Below are 18,712 nucleotides of genomic sequence, written 5' to 3'. Positions count from 1 at the left end.
CAGCAGCCCCCGCGAGACCCACTAAAGCCGGATTGGCTGAGTTTATAAGAAGACTCGCGCGGGGCGCATGCGCAGTGAGCGGCGCGCTCGGGCTCGGAGTTGGGTCAGCGTTCATTCAGTCCTCGCGCGCGGGTGAGTCCGGGTCTCAGGTTCGCGTGGGGCTCAGCCCCCCTGCGCGAGCCCGCCCCGCGGAGTCTGCGCGCGCCGGTAGGCCCGGCCCCGGCCTGCGCCCGCCGCGCCGCACGCCCGAGCGTCGGGGCCGGGCCGGGCCGTCTGAGCGGGGGACCCCCGGCGCCGCCTCCGCCGCGCGGCTGACTGGCGCCGGCTGCGCCGGTTTCTGTTCCGTGGCGGCCGCAGGCCCGGCCCTCGGAGCGCTCCCTGCCAAGGCCGCGCTCCAGCGGGTCCCGCGCAGCAAGGCGCGAGGAGACGGGGGGGGGCGCTGGGCGGCGGGGGGGGTCTCTGTCACCCCCCCGCAGTGACGTACCTCTCTGCCAGCGGCTGCAGGGGCCTGAGACAAGCTGCCCGCGCTGTGGGGGCGGGGCACGTTACCTCTCCCGCCCGAAAGTCATTTCTCTGCGGGGAAGCCGGGGAGTCTGCCTGTGACGGGGAGTCTGCGCCCAGCAGGGCTTTCGGCAGGTGACCTGAACCGCCCTCTCCTGGCACCCGCAGCCTTGCGTTTCTCTGCCAGAGTTGGGGCCTTTGCACTAGTGTCCTTGTTGTGTTTCCATTTAGGTAATAGCCTCTTGTCTCCCCATAACAGAGGTGGGCAGACTACGGCCTGCAGGCCACATCCAGCCCATGGGACCGTCCTGCCCGGCCCCCAAGCTCCTGGCCGGGGAGGCTAGCCTCTGGCCCCCCCCCGCCCCCCCCCGCCTGCAGCCACACCGCTGCGTGGGCAGCACTCAGGGCGGCAGGGCTGCCCACTCATGCAGGGCAGCGAGGCAGCGTGTCTGGCTTCGGCCAGGCGGCGTGGCAGCATGGTAAGGGGGTTGGGGCCGGGGGTTTGGATAAGTGGCAGAGGGGCCCTGGAGGACAGTCTGGGGACACGGAACAGGGGCAGTTGGATAGGGCAGTAGTTCTGGGGGGGGGCAGTCAGGGCAGCGGGAGGGGTTAGATAGGGGGTGAGGTCCTGGGAGAGGGTTAGGGGTGGGGGTCCTGGGAGGGGGCAGTCAGGGGATAAGGAGTGGGAGGGGGGTTGGATGGGTCGGGGGTTTTGAGGGGTCAGGCGGGGGAGGAAGTGGGAGAGGGTGGATAGGGGTGGGGCCAGGCTGTTTCGGGAGGCACAGCCTTCCCTACCCAGCCTTCCATACAGTTTTCATAAATTCATAGATATTAAGGTCAGAAGGGACCATTATGATCATCTAGTGTGACCTGCACAACGCAGGCCACAGAATCTCACACACCCACTCCTGTGAAAAACCTCTCACCTATGTCTGAGCTATTGAAGTTCTCAAATCATGGTTTAAAGACTTCAAGGAGCAGAGAATCCTCCAGCAAATGACCCGTGCCCCATGCTGCAGAGGAAGGCAAAAAACCTTCAGGGCCTCTTCCAATCTGCCCTGGAGGAAAATTCCTTCCCGACCCCAAATATCGCTATTAGCTGAACCCTGAGCATATGGGCAAGATTCACCAGCCAGATACCCAGGAAAGAATTCTCTGTAGTAGTAGTAACTGAGATCGCACCCCATCCAACATCCCCGATGTATTGCACCCCGATGTGGCCCTCGGGCCAAAATGTTTGCCCACCCCTGCCCCATAACTATCTGTTTTAGTGGTTTCTACAGCACCTATTACAACAGTCCCCAAAATGCTCTCTGTCTCTGTTGGGTTAAATGTATACAGCATCTTTTACTTTCCATCCTATGCTCTAGTCTAGTGTTTACAGTACATTGTGAAAATGCTCAGCTGCATCTTTGATGAGGGCTAAGCAATTGCTGCTGGAATGATCAGTAATGTGGAGAAGTGCTTTGGGATCTCTTTAGCTGAAATGTACTATGGAAATACATGATCATTATCATCTTCATTAACTACTTTGCAGGTTATTTTGTGCTCTGATGCCTATTTCTTGCACATGTGTAGCAGCTGATTTTATAAGCTTCATGTCATTGTGTACCTGTGTAGAGTATCTGCAATCAAGGTTGAGACTTTAGGTTTGTATCCAAAGCTAAGGCAAAAACAAAACAAACAACCTCTCTTGGGCTGTCCAGCATTTTATCAGAGTAGTAAGTAGTATAAAATGAAGTTTGTTTTTTTTAAAATAAACTGTCACCACAGACTGTCCCCTTTTTCAAGAATGGTACCAATAATGGGAAGGGATGGCATCAGAAGTTTTCTATAATATTGAATGTTTGCTCAGGATTTTCTACTTGTAGCATTCTTTTTGCCAAGTTGAATCATTTTCTAATTGTCTCTTTCTGTTTGGAGAGCTATTGTTGTTACTGTAGGACTGGATAATTGCTGTGTGTTACACAAATGCATATGAAATCCGTGCCCTGAAGGGCTTATCCAAAAGTCAGGGATTGTGGTTTAACTACTGCTGTACAACCAGCAGAGGGAGTGTTACACGCTTTTTTGTTTTGTTTGGTAAATTCTTGTTCAATTGAAGTGGATTGCAAAAAAAAAAAAAATAGAGCAAACTAAACATTATCCACAACTCTGCTGAGTTCTTTAGGCCAGAAATTTCACCTTGAAAACTACTACAATGTCTGTTTTAATTGTATTTAAATATTTGTCAGCTGAATTAGTTTTGATGATGAGAAATCCTATACAATATAAAGTAATCTCTGTTTTAAACTTTGGTTCTGAAGCCAAGATGTCTCGGGAGACTGGAAATGAATCCCAGCAATCTCAAGGTGCCCAGCAGTCTCAGAGTGGTACAAGTTCTTCCTCCAGTGGATCACAGAGTGCCAGTCAGTCTTCTTCCAGTTCTGGGACCCTCAGTTCTTTAGACACAGTTCCTACTCAGGAACTTCCTTCAATTCCTGAGGATCAGGAACCTGAAGAAATTGTTCCTCAGCCATGGGGTCGTCTCTTTGCACTTGGAAAGGGTTTCTGCAATTATGGTATGTATATACCATAGTGGGTTCTCTCAAGCCAATGTGTGTAATAGGACAAAAATCCTGAGGAAATTTAATAAAATGGAATATTTCGCTTTTGAATTAATGGTAAAGTATAATTGATGGTGTGATTGCAGCTTTTGTTTGGATTTTTGTAGGGAGTGTATATTTGGTAAGTAATGTTGCTGCCATAGGGAACAAAGATATACAGCATCTATCAATCTGGAGGAAGAATTCTTTCAAGAATTCTCCTTTACTGCCTCCCTATTTGCCTGGCTAAGATTTTGTACTATTGAATGTTAGTATAGCCATATATTTAACTCTTTTAACTTGTCTCATTACTGAACCCAGGGTGGGAAAAAGAATAATGACATTTCTAAGAATAATTTGATGCCTAGGTGCATGCCATTTATCTGCTAGAACTAAAAAAAGATGTTTTAATCTGTGTGACTCAGTAGCAGTTTGTATGCTTTTCCTGGTCTTAGGCAGAGCAAGTCAAGTGCAGATCAACATACTTAGCTAGCAGACATACTGTGAGAGCAGTGCTTTTACCATGATCTCATGCCAGTCTGCTGTATTGATGTGGAGCAGATAGTCCTTAAAGCCACAGCAGGCTTCACTTGCTTGTTAGCGATCTGCCATTAGGTTTTCCTTCGTTAATAATGCACAATTATCTTATTTTTAAAATAGATAAATAGGAGAATAAATTTATAACAGTTCTGTCACAGTTCTATCAGGCAGTGTCTGCATTTTTCTTGTGGTAACTGTGATTCCTCTTAAAAAGGGATATGAAAAATTACCATGTCTATTAGCTCAGAGTCGATACAAAAATATTTTCTCTTATATCAGAATCTAGCTAGGAGTTGCCTAATGAATTTGAAATTCTACCTCCCTTCTAGCTGCTGGAAGGGAAAAGGTGCATTCTGCTTCTAGTCTCCTTCCCAAAATCTCCTAGCTGTTGTTAAGGAGAAGGGTTTCCACTATTTTACACATTGTTCAGCTTCCTGGATGCTGTAGGGGGCAGGGGAATGGGTCTCTTACTGTCACTCTTCCCCAGCCTTCGATTTTTGAAACTTCTCTAGTGGATTGATCATTCCATTACAATACTAAATTTGAGTACCTCTACTATTGCTCAAAGTTCTCCCAAGCACCAGCAATGTAAAATTAATCTTATTCTAGACAATTTCACAGCTGTCCATCAGTGCAACTGACCAGAGCTGTGTTTATCTTACATTGCTGTTGCCTGACAAAGTTGTGAGCAACCGCAGAAGCCTTGGAGCTATCTGCAGAAATGGGGACATCATATAAAACCAGATTCATGTTTGAAAAACTATTATTACAGTTATAAGGGCTAGAAACTTAAAGGGACACCCTCAACGTAAAATGTAGTAAATCTTTTTTAAAAAAAAACTAAATAGTTTCAAGCATTACAACTGACCCTGAGCCTCCCTGACCATTTGTTTTTTCTATTTTTAAAAAAAACCCTTTGCATCTTCCCTGTAGGTTGTGTGAAAGACTCACCGAAATTACTAAACTTTAAGCCCTGATCCTGCAAACAATTATGCACATGAGTGATCCCAATGTAGTTACTTACATAAGTAAAACTAAGTATGTTTGTAAGGATTGAAGCATTAGTTGGGACTGTCTCATCCCTAGATTTTTGAGAACCTTTTAACTGCTACATCTAGACATTTTTTCTTGTTGCTGCAGTTTTGTTTATTACTAATCATTGCTCTAGATAGTAGTGTTTTGGTTCTTAAATTAGCTTTTCACCATTTAAAAATTAACTATGATTACACATAGTTTATTTTAAAGGGGTCTGGTTCTTTATGCGTATGCATGTGAATTCTGGTGTTGCTCAACCAGAATTTGTAGTTTTTGGAGTGAGACAGTTTTTATTTTGCTTCACATTTTCATTCTTATACATGAAATGTTAATGTGAGTCATGTTAAAAGGGACAGAAGTGGGGGCGGGAAACAACTGTCTTTTATCTTTATTTAGAAATAAAGAAGTAGCATAGGGTTCAGGCAGTGTCTGATGAATCTTGCTTTGTCTCCTGTTCCAAGTGCTATAATTTGGTACCATTTTGCAGTGGTAGGTCTAATTTACTGGAATTTTGTGTTCTCTCTCTCTCTCTCTCTCTCTTCCTCCCTCCCTCCTTGTCCCCCCAATCCCAGACTGCGTGAATGACGAGTGTTGGTTTGGCAGAGACAGAAGCTGTGATTATAGCTTTGCTAAGCTAGGGTTGACCGAGACAGGCTTATACCAAAACTACAGCAAGAAGCACTTCCGAATCTTCAGGGTAGGTGCTAAAAAGGCCGTTTACCCCTTTCCCCCTGTCCTGTAAAGAAGGAAACTGGATTAACTGAAAAATTCTAAATCAAAGCTTCACTGCTTTTCAGACAAGGTGGATTGATTTAAATCAGCAACCTGGAAGCCTTGATTTAAATAATAAATTAGGATCTTACTTTGCATATACAGTTTTTAGTTATTTTCTTAAAGACAAGTTGGTTCTCATTGGTTGGTAACCATTAAAACATACTGATTAGCAATTAAATATAGCTTTTACACTAAATGTAGTACCAGGAGGAGGTACTATATTTATCCACATTTATTTAGACAGTTATATAGTGTAACATACATTTATTTGTGTTCTTAATTTTTACATTTTTTTATTCTGTTAGAAATGGTGAATGGCACATTTCTTATTAGTAGGTGATTTTAATTTTTATTTGTGATTCGTGTCAAGCTCTATTTGGATGGAAACTGGAATTCAGTTAAAAATGAGCAAAACCAGCATAACTAATTTACAGGTCTTAAACTGTAACTGTAAATGGAGAATAGTAATTGAGTGGGGTGTTTCCAGTGGGGTCCCACATGGATCAGTTATTGGTCCTACGCTGTGTAATAACCTAGAAGCAAACATAAAATAGTCACTGGTAAAGTTTGCAGATGAGACAAAAGTTGGGAGAGGTAGTGAAGCAGACAGACAGGTCACTGATTCAGAGTGACCGAGATCTCTTGGTAAACTGGGAGCAAGAAAACATCTAGAAACAAAGAATGTAGGCCATACTTACAGTGTGTGGGCCTTTATCCTGAGAATCAGTGACTCTGAAAAAGATTTGAGCGATGTGATGGATAATTAGCTGTATGTGAGCTCCCAATATGAATACTGCGGCCAAAAGAACTAACGGTGTCCTAGGATGCATAAACAGGGGTATCTTGAGTAGGAGTAGAGAGGTTATTTTACCTCTGTATTTGGCATTGGTGTTACTGCTGCTGAAATACTGTGTCCAGTTCGGGTGCCCACAATTCAAGAAGGATGCTGATAAATTGCAGAGGGTTCAAGGAAGAGCCATGAGACGGATGAAAAGAGTGCAATCTCTTAAGCTTAACAAAGAGAAGATTAAGGGATGACTTGAAAAATATGTAAGTACCTGATGGGTTCTTCAATCTAGCAGAGAAAGGTGTAACATGATCCAGTGGCTGGAAGCTAAAGCGACTCAAATTCAGACTAGAAATAAGGTGTAAATTTTTAACAGTGAGAATAATTAATGATTGGAACAATTTACCCAGGATTGGGGCTGATTCTTCATCACTGAGAATTTTATATCAAGATTGGATGATTTCCTGAAAGATACATTATTTTAGAGAAGCTCTATGCTCTGTGTTGTACAAGAGGTCAGACTAGATGATTATAATGGTCCCTTCTTGCCACAGAATCTATGAATGTTTTTTATTGGTTAAATAAAACTACCTTAAATGTCCTCGATACACAAGAAGATGTAAAAGGTGTCAAAACATGTTTGGCATTTAGAAACAACCGATTTATTAAATAAAAGAAGTATATATAGTTAATGAATCTGTGATGGTTTCTGGTCACTATGTATTTCAAGATTTTAGAACGATTAGATTTCATCCCCTCACTTAGTTTTTATACATAGATTGGAAGAGGAAAACAAGCTTTCCTGCTTTTTCAACTCCCAGTCACTTTCTTATCTTTGAATGAACTAGTCATTGATCTGAATAAGTTGAAAAAACTGAAATGAAGAAAATATCCTCTCTGCACATGTAGAAGAGGCTACTGCTGTCAAAAGCTGTTTAGCACTTCAGAAAATTCTGGTTTCAGATGCTTAGCCAGTGACTTTTAGCAGTTCAGAGATTTGACTTTCTATAAAACTTTGGGAGTAAACATGTACTGCTTAATATTTTTTCATTTAATTTACATGATTTTAATAGATTATAGTAAATGTAGGCCTTAACGTCGGTTGTCATAATTTAAAATTTAGTTTTAAATAGGTTTATTTTTTAAAAAGAATGTAGTTAATTTAAATAAAAATTGGTTGTTTTTTTTCTTTTTTTAAAAATCACTGATTTTTATCCACCCTGTTTTCAAAGACTTGAGTCATAGAGTTTAAGGCTAGAAGGGACCACTAGGTTATTTAGTCCGACCACCTGTACATCAGAGACCACTGGTAGCACTCAGCATCCACATATTGAATTCAACAACCAAAATTAGACCAAACTGTTACAGCCTCCAGGAGACTAAACTGTTATGTGCCAAATGCAGAGACTAGGGATGCCACAGGTCTCAAACACAGGACCGTGGGGCTGCTGAAAGCATGATCTTTTTCCTCTACATCACTGAGCTGCAAGGGGAGATGAGGGAACTGCTGCTAAAACCCCACCACCAAAAGTTACACCCACTGAGTGCACAGGGACAGATGACTAACAGAACATTGCTGATTGGATACCACTCGCTATAAAGTTTGCTCTTCCTGTCCCATCTCTTGTCTGAGCAACATGCCTACTGACTAGTTTCCAGGCCTGTTGCTACACAGATCTCTGAGACCAAGTCTCTGCTTCCTTACCTGGTTTCTACTCCTTATTCCTGCTACCATGCCTCATCCCTGCTACTACCGTGTCTCCTCCCTGCTCCTGTTACCAGATCTGGTTCTTGATTCCTACTTCCTCACTCAGACCCCGGTTGCTGACTCCAGCTTTGACCCTTGGCATAACGTTTGGCTCTGACTCTGGCTTGACCCTTGATGTGACCATAGTTTACTCCTGGCTCCAACCACTAGGTCAGAGAGCCCACATTAAGGGCCCTGACAAAGAGGGACTGTAGTGCAACAGTAATGAGGCTGTTGCAACAGCAATGATTAAATGAGCTATATAACCACCATTCACACATACTGCAGAGGAAGGCAAAATATCCTCAGGGTCACTCCCAGTCTGACCTGGGGGAAAATTCCTTCCCTGGCCCCACATGTGGCAATAAGTTAGACCCTGAGCATGTGAGCAGGAACCAGCCAGCTAAGCAACTGAGAGAGAGAGAGAATGCTTGGTTCCACTTCAGAGCCTGGCCTACCCCGCTAAGTGTCCCATCTCCAGCCATATCCATCTCAGAGGCTTCAGAGGAAGGAAATTAATAAAAAAACAACAACAAACCCTCCCAGGATATCATCCCAGTAGCTCTTCTCTGGACCTTTCCTAGTTGAATCTTTCTTGAACATGGGTGACCAAATGAGGTCTTACCAATGTCTTGTACAGTGGTACTAATACTTCTCTCTCTCTACTGGAAATACCTCACCTAATAAATTGTAGGATCACATTTGCCTTATTCACAGCTGGTAGCAGTTCATAGTTATCCTGTGATCGACCCACACACCCAGGTTTCTCTCCTCTCTCACTTCCAATTTAGGAGCTCCCAGTTTATTGCAGAAATTCTCATTATTAGACTCTAAGTGCATGACCTTGAACTTTGTAGTATTTGAATTTTATTCCATTCCTGTCACTCCAGTCTTCAAGGTCAGTCAGATCTTCCTGTATAATAATCTGATCCTCATCTGTATTGACAATGCCTCCCAATTTTGTATTATCATCATATTTAATTAGCACACTCTTACTTTTTGTGCCAAGGTGTTTATTAAAGATATTGAATAACATTGGTCCCAAGATCAGTCTTTTAGGGACTTCGCTATTAACCTCTTTCCAGTCCAATAATTTACCTTTCAGAACAACCCAATGTCTTCTCCCCTTTAGCCACTTCCTTATCCATCGTATAATGCTTATACTGATCCCCATCTTCCCTAATTTAAGTATTAATTGCCCATGTGGTACTGTGTCAAATGCTTTAGTGAAGTCCACGTATGTTAAATCTACTGCATTTACCTTATCTAAAAATTCAGTTATTTTCTCAAAGGAGGAAATTAGTTAATCTGGCATGATCTACCTTTATTTAATCCATTTTGCGTTACATCCCCATTACATTTACTTCTACGAATTTAATGATCCTTTCCTTCACAATTTGCTCTAAAATCTTGCAAACCACAGGTCAGACTAACTGGTCTGTAACTGGCCGAATCACAATTTTTTTTTTTTGGCCTTTTCTCAAATATAGCCTGACATTAGCTATTCTCCAGTCATATGGTACTACCCCCTGAATAGATAGATTTTTTAAAAATCCTTACTACTGGATGTGACATCTCATATGCCAGGTCTTTCAATATTCTGGGATGTAAATTATCCAGTCCCTCTGATTTGAGCACAAGTTTTTCTTCCACATCAGATGTGGTAATTTCCATTTCTAGTCACTCATTTCTATCAGCCATACTGCCTTCATGCCCATTCTATATTCTCATTGGTTTCAGAGTAACAGCCGTGTTAGTCTGTATTCACAAAAAGAAAAGGAGTACTTGTGGCACCTTAGAGACTAACCAATTTGTTTGAGCATGAGCTTTCGTGAGCTACGAAAAGCTCATGCTCACGAAAGCTCATGCTCAAATAAATTGGTTAGCCTCTAAGGTGCCACAAGTACTCCTTTTCTTTTTATATTATCATTGTTATGGAGAGCTGAGGTAAAATATTCATTTAGTTTTTTGGTCATACCTAAATGATCTTTTAATCTCCTTCCCATCCACACTGCATAGCAGCCCAACTTCATTCATCCTTAATGTCTTTTTAGTTATATAACTAAAAAACCTCTTTATTATTTATTTTAATTTCCTTGGCAAGAGCTAATTCAGCCTGACTTTTAGCAATTCTCATTTTATTCCATTTTCTGACCTCCATGATGTAGCTTTCTTTACTAATCAACTCCATTCTTCATTCTCTATATGCTCTCTGCTTATTCCTAATAACCTTTTTAGGTAGATATTCATCCAGCTGGGTCTGAGTCTTTCCCTACAAGTATTTTCCCCTTTCTTGGGAAATTTCAAATAGTTTTTGTCTAGTTGATTTGAAGAAATTCCAAGCCGCCTCCTGCATTTTTAAGTCTTTGAGCTCTTTGGTCCAGCTGACTTCTTAAACTAGTTCCCTTAATTTCCCAAACTTTGCCCTTTTGAAATCAAAAACCATAGTTGATGATCTGGTTTTGATTATCCTTCTATTTAATTTAAACTGAATCAGCTTGTGATCACACGATCCAAGGTTATTTCCTACGATCAGCTCTTCTATGATGTCATAGAATCATAGAATATCAGGGTTGGAAGGGACCCCTGAAGGTCATCTAGTCCAACCCCCTGCTCGAAGCAGGACCAATTCCCAGTTAAATCATCCCAGCCAGGGCTTTGTCAAGCCTGACCTTAAAAACCTCTAATGAAGGAGATTCTACCACCTCCCTAGGTAATGCATTCCAGTGTTTCACCACCCTCTTAGTGAAAAAGTTTTTCCTAATATCCAATCTAAACCTCCCCCACTGCAACTTGAGACCATTACTCCTCGTTCTGTCATCTGCTACCATTGAGAACAGTCTAGAGCCATCCTCTTTGGAACCCCCTTTCAGGTAGTTGAAAGCAGCTATCAAATCCCCCCTCATTCTTCTCTTCTGCAGGCTAAACAATCCCAGCTCCCTCAGCCTCTCCTCATAAGTCATGTGTTCTAGACCCCTAATCATTTTTGTTGCCCTTCGCTGGACTCTCTCCAATTTATCCACATCCTTGTAGTGTGGGGCCCAAAACTGGACACAGTACTCCAGATGAGGCCTCACCAATGTCGAATAGAGGGGAACAATCACGTCCCTCGATTTGCTCGCTATGCCCCTACTTATACATCCCAAAATGCCATTGGCCTTCTTGGCAACAAGGGCACACTGTTGACTCATATCCAGCTTCTCGTCCACTGTCACCCCTAGGTCCTTTTCCACAGAACTGCTGCCTAGCCATTCGGTCCCTAGTCTGTAGCTGTGCATTGGATTCTTCCATCCTAAGTGCAGGACCCTGCACTTATCCTTATTGAACCTCATCAGATTTCTTTTGGCCCAATCCTCCAATTTGTCTAGGTCCCTCTGTATCCTATCCCTGCCCTCCAGCGTATCTACCACTCCTCCTAGTTTAGTATCATCCGCAAATTTGCTGAGAGTGCAATCCACACCATCCTCCAGATCATTTATGAAGATATTGAACAAAACCGGCCCCAGGACTGACCCTTGGGGCACTCCACTTGATACCGGCTGCCAACTAGACATGGAGCCATTGATCACTACCCGTTGAGCCCGACAATCTAGCCAGCTTTCTACCCACCTTATAGTGCATTCATCCAGCCCATACTTCCATACTTCCTTATGTCCTTACTACTTACTAAAATCTAGTCTTAAATTGTTGGTTCCATGACAATTTGGTGAAGAAAACTGGCATCTGTCACACCCAGGAATAATTGGGCCCCAACAGTATTAATAGCATTTATTCTCTATCTGTATCCGGGAGGTTAGTCTCCCATTATGCCACAATTCCCAACAGTATTTATCTCTCTAATAATATTAAAGAGATAATTATCTGTGTCTGAGTCTGACCTGGGGATCTCTTGTTTTGATTTTAAGGGCTAAAAGAGTTAAAGATGTTTAGCTTTTTTATTGTGGAACATTAACATTAAAACAGTGACTCTTAGTTGTTTTTGTTTTTTAACAGAGGCCTTGGTGTTACTTGGTTTCTTGGCAAACACTTAAAAGTATTAATTTTAAAACTGAAAGTTTATTGATTTAAACACAGAAAAAACTAAGAAATTAAAATGTGCATTTATATTGAAACTGAAATTGAATGATTATGCAAAACAAACTTAATTTTTTTACAAAATATTATTTTTTATATTTATTTAACCCTTTTCCATCAAAAAAGGGTAATTTTACTTTCAGTTATGTTGTGTGAAGAGTATTTACTTCTCCTGTTTCTAAGAAATAGACACAAGGTGGTGGGGAGAGAGATGATAGAAAAGGTGGGGGAAATTCATTTTTGTTGATGTTTTTGGAACACTTATGAATGAATGCTTTGTTTGGCAGGTTGACCATGACACCTGTTTCTTGGATCCTAGTTCACATTCTGGTCATGAACATCATCTGATTGGGTTTTTCTCCTTAGGGCAGGATTGTGGTCATTTCAACTGCCTGTGCTGATGCAGTGCAGCTGATTTCAGGATTTGATGAAAAGCCAAGAGAATGAGAGATAGGAAAGGAGGAAGGAAAGGGGACAAAGTAACACAAAAGGAAAGGAGGTGGAACAGAATCTTGCATGCCTCTGCGGTTCTGGCAATTAGGTATCCACACAGATAGGCTGAGGGCTGGATGTCATGATGATATCATGATTTTTAGGACTTTCAAGTGAAAAACAAAAGTTCCTTGAGCAAGGCCTAATGGCCTTCCTCTCATGCTGAGTCTTTCTGTCTGGTCTGCTCCTTCTGTCTTGGCGTCAGAGAAGATGAGATGAGTGGGAATGCAAGGTGGGACAGGAGAGTGATTTCTCCCCTCCCCCAAAGTCTCTTTTAAGAACTCCCAAAGGGGGAAAAGTGGGCTTCATAGTTCATCTCCCTTATTATTTTGTTCACCGGCTAGGCCTAATATTTGCCACACTAATTTTAGTTAGTTCATTTATGGCTTTACATTTTTTTTTTTTTTTACTAAACATGATTTTAACAGTTTTTAAACTATATTAGTAGGCCTTTTTTTTGTTTGGACGAATTTAGTTTTTGTATATTTTTTTGCACTTATTCATAACAATTATTATTAAAAACAACTTGACCTATTTTCTTTTAACATTTGTTGTTATAGGTTGTAACATTTGGTGAACTTTCACTTACTTTTTACTGTTGAACTTAAAGTAAATTTTTAGGCCCAATAATCACATCAGATCTATAGCAGGTCCCTAACACTATCCCCACAGAACCTCTTTTACAATCCTTCCCCAAAGTGATTTTGACACAAACAGGTTCTGTTTTGTCTGTAGCATAGCTTTGTATTTCTTTCCAATTTACTGCATCGTTGATGAACAACACTGCCCCTGCACCTTTACCTTTATTCCTGTCTCTTCTAAACAGCAGATACTTTTCAATAACTATATTCCAGTAATGATTGCTATTCCACCATGTTTCTATGATCCCTATAATGTCTTGTTTGACCTCCTGCACCAGTAGTTCCAGTTCCTCCATTTTATTGCCTAGACTCTTTTCATTTGTGTACAAGCATTTCAGTTGTTTCCCCCAGGCCTCTCCACTTATCAGTCATGACAGCCTTGGTGCCAGAAGATAAATATCCTAGGTACTTGACTGGAGATCATCTGTTGAGAAGAGTCTTCTTTCCCTAGATGCCTCCAATGGTTAATCATCCCAAAACCTGCCTTGTAGCTCCAATCCTTGAGCCCTCAGTTGAACTTCATTATGTTGTCATGCCATCACCCTCCTTCCTCCTCTAGGGACGAAAAGTATTCCACGGAAAATCATCTGAGCTTCCACGTCTGTAAATGTCTTAGCCAGCTGAGTGTAGTCATCCTTGATCCAGTCCGATGGAAATCTACCAGTATCATTCATCCTGACATGCAGAACAGTCATTGGATTTTTCCCTGCTCCCTTGAGGTCCTCTCCAGTCTTACATCCACTCTTGTATCCTTGCTTCTGCCATACAGCACACTCTTCTGTTCTCTCGATCTGGTCTGGTGACAGGCCTGTCAGTTCTTCTGAGTATGGAGTCCCTGATCATGTAGACAATCCTGGTGTTGATATGAATCTGTTTTATGTTCTCTCTCGCAGTCCCATGTACATCATCTTCACTTTTCCTTAGGCTACAGTCCCTGGCTGTCTCCATCATCTCTTCCTCTCTTCTGCAGGGACTGGCTTCCTTTCTTTTTTTTCTTCACCACCAGTTAACAGTGTTGCCAAATACATTGTTCAAAACCGTTTTCATGATGTATTATTTCCTGAATTAAGGAAAATAAATTGTGTTAAACTCCGATATGGTTCATTACAGCTTCTTGATAAAAGCCATCTTTCTGTATTGTTACCTTTTTTTTTTCTTCCTTTTTTTTTTTTTTTAGGAAATGGGACCAAGAAACTCCTATGTTGCCTACATTGAGGACCACAGTGCAAATGGGACTTTTCTAAATAAAGAGCTTATTGGGAAAGGGAAAAGGCTCCCATTGACTCACAATTCTGAAATTGCACTGTCTGTACAGACTAACAAAGGTAAAATAAAGTACAAAGATAACTTGATTTTAAATAGCATCTTTCTTAAAATTGTGCTCCTTCTAAATGCTTTAGAGAGAAAATAATAGATGGAAACTGTGGATAAAGGTAATATTTTATATTTTCCCACTACTTTTTATACACAAAATCTTGAAGATTGTCTTACACACCTGAAATTAGTAAATTTTAAAAAGGGAGTTAAAAGTATTTGCAGGTACTACATTTGATCCTGGGTCCCACCGCCAAAGTTTGTGCTTTTAAAATCACATTTTAAAAAATGCTTTTCTCTCACAGTTGTTAAACAGGGAAAACTAATTTACTATACAGGAGAAGTTGTGAATATGTCTGTGCACATGGCAGCATCTTATGTACGAAGGAAACAAACTGAAAAATTAAAGTGAGGATTTTTGTTGTAGCAGTACCATGAATACATGATTCACACTCTTGGGTTTTAGATCTGTAGCATGAGACTGACGGGTCTCTCCTTGTATTTTTACTCTTGAGTACAGTGGTAATAGATTATGAAGAAGTGTTGGGATTTGTCATGCTGGAGAATTGTTGTGGAGCAGCTGACATTGAAGATGTTACTATTACGGAAGTTCTCTTTCAATAATGAGATCATCTTGTTAATCAAAAGTATTCTTTCGAGTGTTTGCATTTGTCCATTTTACTGTAGGTATGTGTGCGCCCCATGTACAGGAGTTGGTGATATTTTTTCCTCAGTAGTACCTGTTGGGATGGCTAGTGTGCCCTCAGTCGCCACACACCACTGCCTGCTGGTATAAGAGGGTGGAACCACCATGACTTCCCTTCCAGTTCCTTGCCACCAGTGATGGTGATTCAGACTGGTTAACTTAAGTGCTTTCCTCACGCCTTTTCTGTATATAGATCGGGGTGGGCAAACTTTTTGGCCCAAGGGCCACATTGGGGTTGCAAAACTATATGGAGGGCTGGGTAGGGAAGGCTGTGCCTCCTCAAACAGCCTGGCCCCCACCCCTTATCTGCCCCCTTCCACTTCCCACCACCTGAATGCCCCCCTCAGAATCCCTGACCAATCGAACCCCCCCGCTCCTTGTCCCCTGACTACCCCCTTCTGGGACACCCGCCCCTACTGCCCCCTGGGACCCCACCCTCTATCCAAGCCCCTCTTCTTCCTGTCCCCTATCCACACCTCCGACCCCTGACTGCCCCCCCTGCTCCCTGATGGCCCCCCGAACCATCCAACTGTCCCCTGACTGCCGCCCCGGGACTCCCCGCTCCCTTACCATGCTGGAGCCAACCACACCACCGCGCTGCCCGGCAAGAGTGGCAGGTAACAGTGGTGGGCCAGAGTGCTGGCGGCAAGGCGTGCTGAGGCTTTGGGGGAGGGAGAACAGCGAGGGAGGGCCGGGGACTAGCCTCGCCAGCTGGGAGCTCAGGGCTGGGCAGGATGGTCCTGCGGGCCATAGTTTGCCCTCCTCTGATATAGATCCTGTTTACTAATTTGTCAATTATAGTTAGTGTAAGACAATTTTTAGTACTAGGTTGCTGCTTTTGGTCTCTCTTGACACTTTCTATCTTGTGATACAGCTACTGGAATGATGCGGTGTTCACCAGGTTTTAAGTCGTGCTGCACCTCTGTGAAACCCATGTCAGTCAGTGACCCACACCTGACTTGTTAGAAATGTTTGGGGGAATCCCATGCTCGTGACAATGTCACATCTGCAAAGGGTTCAAGCTCCACTTGAAAAAAGATAAAGTGACGAGGCTTAAGTGCTTGCTTATGGATGCAGCACTTTGACCCCTATCAGAGTCATCACATGGGGTGAGTGCCCCATATACATTTACTTCAGTCTGGAGCATTTTGCTGGAGATGTCTGCAGCTCCTTGGGATTGTTCCCGAGTACCAAAGGAAATGCTTAGGCCTTCTTCTGGTTTGGTGCCTTGCTTGCCTGTGTCGGTACCCTGACGGAACCAGATACCAGAAGAAGTGTTTGGGGGATAAATCCCCTCCAGAAATACTTAATGCTTCTGAAGAGGGGATTGCTGCCTCTGAAGCCTGTGCCAGACATTTCTCCTGAAAGACATTTATGGCTCCAACAGAAGGTGCCGATCGCAGCAACCCTGGAGGCGTATGCAGCCACAAGAGACTTGCTTAGCTTCTTGGTACTGCCTGTGGTTCATACCTTGCCTCATTGAGATCGTGTGGTGCTGCTACCCAAGCCTCCACAGAAATCCGTGTTGGCTAGAGAAAAGCCTCCCATGAGTTCCCTGGTACTGCTGTCCTTGGGCTCAGACTACGTTTTACTAGTCCATTCTGGATTTGCACCGCCACTGTCAGAAGCATCTGACTCTTTTCCTTGGACTCAGAGGTGAGACCCTCTGTATCCCACCCAGGATGGGGAACATACCTCTCATCAGAGTCGTTGGGACCATGGGCCATGCACTGGGATCCTTCTAAGGGTCAATGGCCCAGGCAAGGATGGGACTTGGGCCCGTATCGATGGTCATTCTGGACACCCTGTGGTGTCCCCCCAGCTAGAACCTCCCGTGAAGCATCTTGCTCACTGACATGGAGAGTGCACCACAAGAAATTGGTACCATTTCCTGGTACCAAGCAGCCAGAAGCCACTCAGGCACCCCCTGCCACTAGTCACAGAGCAACCACCACCTCAGATGTCTGTTTCATCCTTGTCACCTGACGAGGCTGTTGAGTGGTTAAGTGACACTGCCAAAGGACCACAGAGCTCATCAAGATCTTTTAAAAATAGCAACCTCTGTACTTGACATTCAGGCAGAAGAGGTGCGTGAAAGCTCTCACAAGTTGTTGGACATCCTGGTATCAGCGACAGCATCACGGTGCAGCTATGACACCATCATGTTGCCAGTCAAGGCCCTTAGGCAGGCCCCCTCCTCCTGGAACCTCACAGCAAAATGAGCTGAGAGGATGTGCTTTGTCTCCTGTAAGGGGTATGAACATTTTTATTCTCATCCCCACTCCGTGTTCTCTTGTGGCAGCTGCCAATGAGTGGGATAGAGAGGGACAAAAAGCTTTTGTGCCATAAAGGAAAGACTCGAAGCTGGATCTGTTTGGTCGCAAATTTTATTCTTCAGGAAGCCTGCAACTCAGGATTGCAAATCAACAAACTCTGAGTCAACATGACTTCGCCCTCTAGAGAAAATGATGAAATTTAAAGACAAACTATTTGAGGACTGCAGACAAGAGTTTGCAATAATGGCTGAAGAGAGTACTGGTGGCTAGGACTGCCCTGCAGGACAGTTGGGATCGCGCAGACTCAGCTGCTCGAATCATGGTGTTGGCTGTCACTGTAAAAAGGTGTTCGTGGTTCCAGTTGTCTGGGCTACCTCTAGACTATCCAGTACTGTACCTTTGAAGGTCCCTCCTATCTTTTCAGAGAAAACAGACAACAGGCTTCATAACCTTAAGGATTCCAGGGCAACATTCAATCTCTTGGAGTCTATACTCAGGCAGCAAAAAGAAAGCAGTGTCGCCCACAGTAGCTATACAGAGTGCAGGGGTTTGCTCCCCAATCCCAAGATCCACGAAGGAAAAAGGACAGAAGTTATAAGAGACACCCTCCACCACTCTCTTCTTCAGCATCAGTGGGTTTATCTCATCCAGCTGTCTCACCCAGTCATTTTGATGGGTTTGTCAAAGATAGTGTACCTGTTACCATAGCCCCATCTGTTGCCCATTGTTTGATACTAATCGCTTATCCCACTAAGTGCTTGGGTTCACATATGTAAGACCTACCAGTCTGAAAGTCTGGTGGAACTGTGGTATGCCATCCAGTTCAGTTCTACCCCCTTCCCACCCTCTTCCTATCCCTCTTCAGGGACCATTCTCATGAGATTGCCCTTCAACAGGGTGTCTAGTCTCTTCAGGCAGGGGCCATAGAGGAAGTGCCATTGTACTTCAGGGGTAAGGGTTTCTATTACTGCTGCTTCCTGATCCACTAGACAAAAAGGGTCTCAGGCCTATTTTAGACCTAAGGGAGTTGAACAAATTTCTGAAGAAAATAAAATTCCGCATGGTTACCCTAGCTTAAATTATTCCTTCCCTGGAGCGGCGGGACTGGTGCACTGCCTTCAACTTACTTAAAGGATGTTTATTTCCATGTCACAATATGCCACCACCACGAGAATTATCTCAGATTCATGGAGAATGGCTGCTATTATCAGTTCACAGTGCTTCCATTAGGTCTGTCAAC

The 18,712-nt window shown here is 43.3% G+C and overlaps 1 protein-coding gene across 9 annotated transcripts in view; it reads left to right on the top strand.

Annotated features, from left to right (window-relative positions):
- Nucleotides 1-27: 27 nt before the first annotated feature.
- The window catches only part of CHEK2 (checkpoint kinase 2), a 59,664-nt gene continuing 40,979 nt past the window's right edge, over nucleotides 28-18,712 (top strand). For 2 of the 9 annotated variants that reach the window (XR_014714283.1, XR_014714284.1), the window contains exons 1-5: nucleotides 43-132; nucleotides 2,039-2,150; nucleotides 2,808-3,062; nucleotides 5,234-5,358; nucleotides 14,354-14,501. Coding sequence is in view for 7 of the 9 variants with exons in the window: in XM_084649558.1 (XP_084505684.1) it covers nucleotides 2,813-3,062; nucleotides 5,234-5,358; nucleotides 14,354-14,501 (523 nt within the window). In the remaining 2 variants the exon portion in view is untranslated. Of the gene's footprint in view, nucleotides 133-485; nucleotides 637-708; nucleotides 733-2,038; nucleotides 2,151-2,807; nucleotides 3,063-5,233; nucleotides 5,359-14,353; nucleotides 14,502-18,712 lie in introns of those variants that run through there. The other 7 variants (XM_084649560.1, XM_084649555.1, XM_084649556.1 and 4 more) reach the window with 7 other exon arrangements.

The sequence above is a fragment of the Lepidochelys olivacea genome, assembly GCF_965140295.1.
Source record: "Lepidochelys olivacea isolate rLepOli2 genome assembly, chromosome: 15".
Classification (NCBI taxonomy): domain Eukaryota; kingdom Metazoa; phylum Chordata; order Testudines; family Cheloniidae; genus Lepidochelys; species Lepidochelys olivacea.
The sequence above is the reverse complement of the archived record's forward strand: the minus strand, read 5'-3'. Positions and strand labels throughout refer to the sequence as shown.